Source organism: Papaver somniferum, chromosome 3 (assembly GCF_003573695.1).
Source record: "Papaver somniferum cultivar HN1 chromosome 3, ASM357369v1, whole genome shotgun sequence".
Lineage (NCBI taxonomy): Eukaryota > Viridiplantae > Streptophyta > Magnoliopsida > Ranunculales > Papaveraceae > Papaver > Papaver somniferum.
Window position 1 is genome coordinate 79,538,609 of NC_039360.1, and position 11,121 is coordinate 79,549,729.

At 40.8% G+C, this 11,121-nt stretch overlaps 2 protein-coding genes across 2 annotated transcripts; both read left to right on the forward strand.

The window, feature by feature from the left end:
- Nucleotides 1–370: 370 nt before the first annotated feature.
- Nucleotides 371–1,090, forward strand: LOC113359672. Its single transcript, XM_026603265.1, has one exon. The coding sequence runs from the start codon at nucleotides 371–373 to the stop codon at nucleotides 1,088–1,090; it is 720 nt and encodes a 239-aa protein (XP_026459050.1).
- Nucleotides 1,091–3,857: 2,767 nt separating this feature from the next.
- Nucleotides 3,858–5,098, forward strand: LOC113359673. The gene is made up of 2 exons (XM_026603266.1): nucleotides 3,858–4,423; nucleotides 4,516–5,098. Exons 1-2 carry the CDS (start codon nucleotides 3,858–3,860, stop codon nucleotides 5,096–5,098), a joined length of 1,149 nt encoding a protein of 382 aa, XP_026459051.1.
- The last annotated feature ends 6,023 nt before the right edge of the window (nucleotides 5,099–11,121 follow it).

Below are 11,121 nucleotides of genomic sequence, written 5' to 3' on the forward strand. Positions count from 1 at the left end.
ATTGTTCTTTATGGCATTTCGGAAGGAGGAAAGCATCAGATAATTTAATCAACGCTTAAAGCAAGAGGTGGCCGATGTGGATGGTGCCAACGATCAAGTCGTTATCGCGTCTTACAAACAAGCATACCAGTATGATCAAAGGGGTGTGTACGGTTCTTTGGCCAAGAGACCAGCAAATACTTTGGAAGAGTTGTACGATCGAGTAGAAGAATACGCTCGGGTATAGGATGACTCCAAAGCTCGAGAGACAAGAGATGTCAACAGATCATCCAATCATCCAAACGATGGGAAGAAAGACAATTCAAAGAACTGTTCGAGCGGACATCACAACGATCGAGGTGAAGTCCGAGAGAAGAACCAAGGAGAACGAATGGAAACGGGATATCAGAAATACCATGATATGAAACTGACACCATTGAACATACATCTTTCAGATTTGTACAAGAAAATCAGCAAGGATTTGAGCCCCCCTCATCCTTTTCCAGCAGAGACACGTGATAAACGTGATAGGAGCAAATACTGCAAGTTCCATAAAGACCATGGTCAAAAGACCGAGAATTGTCGCGCTTTAAAGATCGAGGTCCAGCGAATGATCGATGCTGGAAAGCTGCAAGAGTACGTGAAAAAGGATTTCGGGAAAGGTTCTGGACAATTTTGCGCAACACATGTGATTAACGCACATGTGATTAACGTCAGTCACGCTAGGATCCATTCAATGACCAGGAGGGCATCGGAAGATGAAACCAGGAGAAAACTCAGGCAGTTAAAAGAATGGTACTTGACAAATCATATCGATTTTGTCAGTGGAAATGGAGCAGAAACTCGGGAGCTTGGATGCATAAAGAACGAGTTCTCTCCATCAAACTTGATAGGTGTATATTCTCCCCACAATGATGTTATCGTTATAATTGCTTGGATTGACATGTTTCGTGTTCACTGGATTCTATTGGATACAGGAAGCTCAGTGAGCGTGTTGTTTTCAGGAGCATATTCCTCTATGAATCTCCCACACGACTTGATCGAAGAGGATGAAAATCCAATTATCGGTTTCAGTGGCGAAGTTACGAAGGCAAAAGGAAAAGTGAAGTGATAGACGCATTTATGTGTCTAATATAGCTCATTTGTATATATTGTTAGTGCTCGATATCGTACTTATTTGGTTATTTTATTTATTTGTAGGTGTTTTTGGAAGAATAAGGCTTTGTGGCGAAATTGGCTAAAAATGCGGCATTTGGACCTCCGTTGATAACTACCAGAAGTATGTTGGAGACACCCAGAAGTACCCCGGAGGAACCCCGGAAAAGTCCGGAAAACATCCAAGAAAAATTACTAAAGACACCCAAGATTTGGTTATTTCCACCCCAAGAATTTTATTTCAACCCCACTTGCTATTCGCACCCCATCAGAGGATAGGGGGCATTCCTTCTCAAAATTCAAAAATGGGTTTTTGGCGGGAAGACTTGTTACAGCACTGGCAGATTTGGTGATCGAATCTTGGACGTGATTTTTGGAGATTCAATTGTTGTATTTGCTACTAATAGGCTGTAATTGAGTAAACAAGTCTGTTACGATCGATTGGAACCAACCAATTGGGCTGGAATGACCGGGAGAAGAAATCAAAGTCCAAATAGGACACGTATGTTGCTGTTCACGTTCAAATATTTTGTGAGAAATTTTTGGGAGACTTTCACGCTGGATATACATGTATTTGGTCCTGTTCAAGTCCTAAGAAGAGTTTGGTTGCTATTTCATAGCTAACAGCACGCGTAGAGAGTCACAGGAGAGATTTTCTCTCAACTGCATGCGGAGAAGAATAAAAAGAATGGTCGCTGTTAGTAGAGATTTTTGGGGGATTTGAGGGCTATATAAGAGTGGTTTTACGTCATAGAAAGGGTTAGAAAAGTTTAGGAAAAAGTTTGGAGTCCATGAGAGCCGAAACAAAGAAGTTACAGAGAATTGGTGCTGCTGCTGCTGCTGCCATTGAAGAACCTGAAGAACACGAAGAACAGACTCGCAGAATCCGTCGTTCTTCAGCAGTCTTAATTTCAACACCCAACTGTCGTTGTTTTACAACAGCAGAGGCTTGTATCGTTTATTTTCAGCCTTTTCAACTTTGTAACAGTGACGCTGTAACATTTATACAGCGTTGCAAACTTCTTTTTACACCATTTTCATCAATAAAAACACATTATTAAGCCATGGATACATCTTATGATTATGTTTCTGGGATGAGGAGCTAAACCCATTAGCCAAGGCGACGGAGGAAGCTATTGTTCCACATTAATTGGTATAATTCTAATTTTACTATTTATTTGCAATATTATTATTTGATTATTTGCATGGGATTGAATTGAAATAATTAGTTCTTATTGAATAGTTGTGAATTAATTTGATGAAGCATGCTGGGTTTTAAATACTTTTGATGTTTTATACTCTTTGATTACAACTATTACTTCAAGAATATATTTGAGGCAAATATTAGAATTATTTTTAAAGATAAAATTGCATGAATATTATTTAGAGTTTACTATTTATTTGGTCAATGGTGGAATCCTAGTCTTGGTATTTTTCTCCAAAACTTTGAATTATTTTATTTAGTTGCCTGTTTAATTTAAATCTATAAAAATTGTTTTCTTCACAAGTCTGATACGAATCCGTTTTACCACTTCAACTACAATCACTATTTGAAAACCATCATGAAGATACCTATAACAGTGGATGACAAGTCCGTTCTAGGCAATTTCTTGCTGCTTGACTGTTGAGCTCCCTACAATGCGATCGTGGGACGAGACTGGCTGCATGAGATCGGTGCAGTCACATCCTAATATCATCAATGTTTGAAGTTTATTACCCCTGAAGGAGTCGTGAAAGTTAGAAGCGACCAGATGGTTGTACACAAGTGTCACGAGAGTGCCATGGATGAGTACAAGAAGTCTGAAGTTAGCGGGAACTAAATTATGCGAGTCGAGAAAAAATAGCAATTACCGAACCCTCTCCCCCCAGAATCATATATGGGAGAGGACGCAGCTGAACCCCCAACAGTAGAGAAACTGATCGAGGTCCAGATTGGAGATGAGGAGCACAAAACAACGTTCGTAGGAGCCGACCTGCCCGCACATGAACGTGATGTTCTGATTACATTGCTAAGGGCAAATGCCGACGTTTTCGCATGGAGTTTTGCTGAGATGCCCGGAATAGATCCGAATATAGCCTGGCACAGGCTAAATATCGATGAGAAGTTCCATCCAGTTCGTCAGAAGATCAGGAATATGTCGCAAAGAAAAAAAGATTGAGTTACTGCTGAAGTTGAAAAGCTGTTAGAAGCGGGCTTTATTCGACCAGTGCAGTATCCTCGTTGGCTGTCCAATGTCGTACCCGTTCCAAAGAAAAATGGTAAAATACGTGTCTGTATCAATTTTACTGATTTGAATAAAGCATGTTCGAGTGATCCATACCCGTTACCGCGGATAAAAGATTTGTTGGATGCAACCTCAGGATATGGGAGACTGTCATTCATGGATGGTTTTTCGGGGTATAACCAAATACCTTTGTTCGAAGAGGATCAAGAGCATATTGCGTTTGTAACTGATAGATGAGTTTACTGCTACACTGTAATGTTGTTCGGGCTAAAGAATGCAGGGGAGACCTACCAGCATTTGGTGGACAATATGTTCAAGGATCTGATTGGGAAGACGATGGAAGTATACATCGATGATATGGTGGTGAAATCTGAGTAAAAGGAGTCGCATTTTCTCGACCTGCAGAAGACGTTTGATATCCTGAGGCAATATCGTATGAAGCTTAATCCAACGAAATGTTCGTTCGGTCTATCCTCGGGAAAGTTCCTTGGATACTTGATGACGCGCAGAGGAATTGAGGAGAATCCGGATCAAATCAGAGCCATCACAGAGATGCCATTCCCAAGAACGAATAAGGAGGTCCAGAATCTACCAGGTCGATTAGCAACTTTAAATGGTTTCATTTCACGCTCGTCAGATCGATTCAAACCATTCTTTGATGTTTTGAAGAAAGCAGTGAATTTTGGTTGGACAGATGAGAGCGAGAATGCTTTCAATGAGATCAAGCAGTATCTGTCAACTCCTTCAGTTTTGGTGAGTCCAAAAACTGGACAACTGATCGGAGTTTATTTGGCTGCAACGGAGAACGTTGTAAGTGCAGTGCTGTTTATTACGGATCTACATGAAAAGCATGTTTACTTCATCAGCAAATCTTTGACAGGGGCGGAAACACGTTACAAGAAAATTGAGAAGATAACACTTGCACTGTTGCACGCATCTCGTCGCCTCAAGCCTTATTTCCAAGGAAGGAAGATCATAGTCTACTCGGAATACCCGCTGAAGAGAATCCTGGAACGTGCTGATGATTCCAGCCGACTAGCCATATGGTCAAATTTTCTGGGGGCGTATGAAATCAAGTACGAGACCAGAACTGCAAAGAAGGGAAACACCCTGGATGCACTGCTAGTAGATTTTCCTATGGACGACATACAAACAGTTACCGAAGAAGAAGAGAGCCAGCCACCGATCAGACTGGGGGCGAGTCCGCAATGGAGGTCGATACACCTGAACCTTTATGGACTGTATTTACTGATGGGTCCTCAAATGTTGGTGGAGATGGAGTTGGATGTGTCATCCTTACTCCTGAAGGTTCGAGGATCGAGAAAGCGACCAAGCTTGGTTTTCATGCATCAAACAATGAAGCTGAATATGAAGCTGCAATTATCGGTTTAAATGCTGTCAAACAGTTAGATGCGAAGAACGTGAAGCTGGTGACTGATTCCATGCTAGTAGTCAACCAGTTTCTGGGGACCTATAGAACCAAGGAAGAGAGGATGGCCTTGTATTTAGATCATATGAGAGAGCTGGCAAATGAGTTTGACCAATTCTCTATTGGTCAGCGACCGCGGTTGGAAAATAGGCACGTGGATGCTTTAGCATATCTTTCTTCCGCAGTCGAAACTGATACCACCCGTTTCGTTGTGGTAGATTTCCAAGAGTTACCTAACATCTCCGACAGCCACCTTGTTCTGGATCTCGAACACGCTAGTGGGGGAGAGAGGGCAACTACATCAGCATAGGGAGATACCGAGAACATTGACAGCCCAGTGATAGATGATTCAGGCAGTCCTGCTGAAAACACTTCAGACTGGCGTCAACCTTATGTTCGGTATTTGACAACCAGTGAACTCCCAGAAGATGAGCATCTCGCTTCAAAAGTGAAGAATAATGCTTGGAGATATTCAATGATCGAGGGTGAGCTATACCGCAAACCTGTAGCTTTGGAACCATTTTTGCGGTGCGTATCGGCCGAAGAAGGGCAACAAATATTGGCGGAGACTCATGAAGGAATATGTGGCAATCATTCTGGAGGGCGCAGTCTCGCGCACATGATACTTACCCAGGGATACTTCTGGCCATACATGCAAAAAGATGCTAAAGAATACGCGCATAAATGTGTACCATGCCAGGAGCACACCCTAATCCCTAAAAGGCCCGTCAACGAACTGCATCCAGTTTTTAGTCCCTGGCCATTCTCTATGTGGGGACTAGACGTCGTCGGACCACTTCCCAAAGCTCATGGAGGCGTTAAATTCGTACTAGCCGCTACTGATTATTTCACCAAGTGGGTCGAAGCAGTGGCACTGGTACATGTTACCAGACATGATGTGAAAAGGTTCATATGAGAGAATATCGTCTGCAGATTTGGAATCCCAGACGCGATAGTATCAGACAATGAAAAGCAGTTCGATTCTGGGGTGATCAAAGACTTCTGCGAGAACCGGAATATTCGCCACAATTTCTCATCTCCTTACTATGCTCAGAGCAACAGGCAGGCAGAAGCGACCAATCGCGTTATTATGGACAATCTCAAGAAAAGGCTGGAGAAGGCGAAGGGAAAATGGACAGAAGAATTCCCTGGAGTCTTATGGTCCTATCGAACAACCCGAAAAGATCCACTGGATTTTCACCATTTACACTGCCTTATGAGACAGAGGCGGTCATACCCATCGAGGTACATCTCAAGACTACCAAAACTCGTGCTGTCAAATCTGGGAAAAACGATAGCATACTGGCTTTGGATAAAGAGTTGTTAGAAGAACAAAGAGAAACAGCTTAACAGCAATTGGTCCGATACCAGCAGGAAATCAAGCTGAGCTATGATCGTAAATTCAGAGAACGGTCATTCAAACCACGGGAATATGTCTTGAAGAAAACCCGAGCAGCCACAATAGAACCAAACTATGGGAAACTCAGAGCAAACTGGGAAGATCCATACATAGTGGACAGGCCAGCATCTCGTGGCTCCTACTACTTAAGGAACCTTGATGGAACTAAGGATTCGAAACCATGGAAGCCATGGAATTCGTTCCACTTGAAGAAGTTTTATCATTAGGGATAGTTTCAAATCCTGTTGTGATGCACTCTTTTTCCTTTATGATGGTTTTATCCCAATGGGTTTTCCACGCAAAGGTTTTAACGAGGCAGCTGCTGTCGAGAAGTAGGTATTTATCCGTTATTTCTATTCATGAATTAAATTCAACATTGTTATGTTATTCCACACTTTATCAAAATTGTTCGTGTTTAATTATAAGCTGCTGCAGACGTTCAAATCCGCAATCAGTCCTAAGTGGAAAAACAATACAACCCAAGTCTACTGTCAGCAACGTCCCTGACACCTCGCAGATAGGGTGAATGCGCAGTTCGAGTATTTTTACCCTATCCCAATTGTATCCCCATCATGTGGGACATCAACAAATGTGGCGAACATTTTCACCTGTCCAGGCATGTGGAAATGTACACATCTCGACTCTGCGCGCATCTTGAATAGTAGGATTGCCCCCCTGCGCGAATTCAAGATAGCAGAAAATCTCAACTTTACATCTCATGCGCGAGCGAAATGCAGCAAGGAAGTGCACCCTTGCGCGAGCATTAAGCAGCATGACACAAAACACACTGGAGGCGAGTTATATATCATCCCAACCATTTGGGGGCGAGATATATAACACTCCAGCACAATCATTACATCCCTGGGGGCGAGTTGCATAACACTCCAAACAACGCGCTTGGGGGCGAGTTATGCTACACTCCAGAAAAACACAAATTTTGTAAGATTGGGGAACCCGAACTTCTATAAGAGCATAGCTCGGTCAACCTCGCATGCGTTGCTATCTCAACCATGTTTGTCAATGTTAGTGATCAAAACTATGAGTCTTGATTTCTAGCCTACATAGCTAAGTATCGGACTAGGATAGAAAAGTGTATTTGAGCTCAAGGACTTCATGACGATTCATCATACAACGACGAAGATCTATACAAGGAACCTTGGAACTTCATCAACAAAAAGGTATGTGGAGACTTGAACTTATCTATCACTCAAAAGTCTATCTCTTTTATCTCCTACTTCTTATGAGACAAAAGTCTATGCTATATAGACTAGATCATACACATTTGACATTTCGAGCTGAGCATTCATTGCTTATCTTTTTTTCGAAATCGTGTGTTGGTAAAGCGTTTCGCTTTGATCAATTTTATCTTCACCTAGTGACGAAAGTCATGAAAAGTTTCAATCAATTTGAGAATTGCTCTGACGTGAATCGGTCTGTGAATAACGGCTACATAGCGTTCTCTGAGAATGTCTCAATGATTGAAATGAGAGTTTAGATTACATAATCATGTATTCCTTGAACCGAAGTTTCCGAACTTTGTTGATCAAGAGAAATAGGAAGGATTGTGGAATTGGCTTACCAAGTCCGCAAACTCAGTCCGCGAACTGTCGGAAGTTCTCGACCGAGAATTTCTGCTGGATTTTCCAAAACTCGTTTGTGTGTTAAGTCCGCGAACCCAGTCCGCGAACTGGCGGAAGTTCTCTTTCCGAGAATTTCTTCTGAGTTTGGAAAACTCAACCGATTAACTTAAGTCCTCGAACTTGTTTGTGAACTTAAGAGGTTATGATCTAAAGATTTGCTCTGAACATGAAACATTAAATTACTAAGGAATGATTTTTCAAACCGTGGCTATAATGCTCATGAGCCGATTCAATCGAATCGAATCATCTTTGTTTCATTTGTGTCTTGTGTAGTTACATAAGATCTCATAGCAATTGAACAACTCTTTAACTAGTTCATTTGAGTCAATTGAATTTGTTATGGTGAAGAAGAAAAAGGTTAATATGAAATGCTCATATGGTTAACCTTTTGGGTTACTATGTTGAACCAACATACACGTACACGTTTGGGCATGGTTTTCGCAAACCCATTAAACGTATACCCAAGTGTGTGTGACAAGCAAAGTTTTCAATCTAACGGTTGAGAAATATTAGCTTGAATCTAAATCAGGTTTTCATCTAACGGTGAATATGGATTGCTTTGTAACTAAGCCAAAACCCTGATTTGAAGGCTATATAAATGAGACATCTAGCTTTGAGCAAAACTAATACCCATACGTCTGTGTGATACTAGTGCGCTCGTTAGAGTCGATTCTCCTTTAACCTTTGGTTTTCTTCTCTAAAACCAGGTTAACGACTTAAAGACTTCATTGGGATTGTGAAGCCAGACTGATACTACCTTTATCGTAGTTGTGTGATCTGATCTTGCATCTTCTATCGTACGAGTACAATAGATTGATTGGCTTGAGATCGTGAGAGTTCTCCGATAGGCAAGATAAAGAAGTCAGAAACATCTTCGTCTCACTGTTTGTGATTCCTCGACAAACCGCCTGTGTAGTCAGGAAGGATTGTAGAGAGGTGATTGATTAATCTAGGTTGTTCTTCGGGAATATAAGACCGGATTATCAATTGGTTCCTGTTCACCTTGATTATATATCTTAAGACGGAACAAAACCTAGGGTTTATCTGTGGGAGACAGATTTATCCTTTGATAGACTTTTTTGTGTGAGACAGATCTGTTTATTATCAAGTCTGTAATTTTGGGTTGCAGCAACTCTTGGTTGTGGGTGATATCGGCTAAGGGAATCAAGTGCGCAGTATCCTGCTGGTATCAGAGGCGTAGGAGTACAACTGTACCTTGGATCGGTGGGAGACTGATTGGGGTTCAACTATAGTCCAGTCCGAAGTTAGGTTGGAGTAGGCTAGTGTCTGTAGCGGCTTAATACAGTGTGTATTCAATTTGGACTAGGTCCCGGGGTTTTTCTGCATTTGCGGTTTCCTCGTTAACAAAACTTCTGGTGTCTGTGTTATTTCTTTTCCGCATTATATTTTATATAATTGAAATAATACAGGTTGTGCGTTCGTGATCATCAATTGGAAATCCAACCTTTGGTTGTTGATTGATACTGATTGATCCTTGGACATTGGTCTTTGGTACCGTCCAAGTATTCCTTGTGTTTGATTAGGACTCGCTGATTTCTATTAGCTTGAGTAATATCAAAAACAAGAGAGAGAGATTAACTCCTTGAGATACTTTTATCTTGATTGAGTCTGACTGTCTATTTGATTCTCTAGCAAAGTATTTCGGAGTTAGTTCATACAGATTGCTAAGCGAAATATTGGGTGTTGTTGTTAGACCCCCGCTTTTTCAATTGGTATCAGAGAAGGCAAACACGTTAAAGACCTAACAAGTCCGTGTTTGTAGCGATCTGACTCTATGGACAAGAGTACTGTCTCTGACAACGCAACATCAGTACAGAACCACTCATATAAGTTTCAAAAATCTGAAACCACTGAGGAAAACTCCTTCTCGTCTCCTTCAACTGAATCTAAATCCAATCGGAGGAAATCTCTTGATGATTAGTTGGATGATCTCTCGAATGATAGTTATTTTGAAGAAGGACAGAGTCTTGATGAGGAAGTTTCTAAATACATCAAGTTATTTAATCGTGAATTGAAGGAAACAAGGACAACTGCTTGCTTGAGAAAGTATATGAGTCCTCTCTGTTAAGAAAACAGAAAGTTGATAAAACTCTTCAAAGGTTATGATGGTGGATACAAACTGTTACAATCTACCGTTAAAGATCATGAAGAAGAGGTTCGCTCAAAAAAATCTGAATGTGATAATCTTCTTCGTAACCTCTATATATTAAAAGAGAGGCTTGTTGAAAGTGAAGCAAGATGTGAATCTCAACAGTTGTGTTTCAATGACAAAGAATGCAGTCTTCTTATCAGAGAGAAATCCTTGGAAACCAAACTCACTGAAGCTCTTAATAAGGTAAAATCACTGGAAGAGAATCTAAATAGGTTCGGTTCTATCTCTACAAAACTGTCTTTCATGCTGGGAGCCTGTAAAGAACATCATGATAAACGTGGTCTGAGATATAAAGGAATAGACGCTCCTAACAGTGGTAAGACTAAGTTTGTTAAAGCTGTTCATATTTCTCCATGTGAAGAACCTGTGTCAGCTAACAAAAACAAGGATTTTTACCTCTTCTAAATCTGCTCAAAAGAGAACTACTGAACATAGGTCCTTCAACTGCTATTACTGCGGAAACGAAGGACACTCTGAGCGAAGGTGTCTCCTTCGGATAAGGAATGAAAAACTTCACAACATTCTTACTTGGATGTCTGAAGAAGTTTTTAAACCTATATCACAGATTGGAATCATTCTTGTCCGGCCTCAAGGGACATACTATGATAGGGATTTTCTTAATTATGTATTCAAACCGAAGGATGCCTACAATGGTGGAAGGAAAAAAAACAAAAGTGTGACAGATGTTGTAAATCATTCTGGAAGGAGAAAAGGAACAGGAGAAAGAAAAACGTGTCAAGTTCCCCTAATGTTCTCAAAAAGGACTGTGAATCCAAGACTTCCAATTCAGACTTCTTACATGTCAACAATCGAGTCTTTGATCTGAAGATTCACGTAAACAGACTAAGACGGAATATCAAGACAACATGGAATGTTGTTAACCCAGGTACTTCTAAATCTTCTCTTGATAATGCTTCTTCAACTAAATTAGGTTGTTTACTAAATACCGATGAAAATGAAAAAGAAGAAGTGAATAATGATGAGCAAGATGCTCATTTTATTACAACCTGACATGTTCATGTTGCATCTCTTTTTTAAATTTTTGTCTTGTTAAAAAGGGATGCTCATGGTTCTCAGGATTTTCATCTTGAGAAAGATGTCAGGATTGTACTGCATTCGAT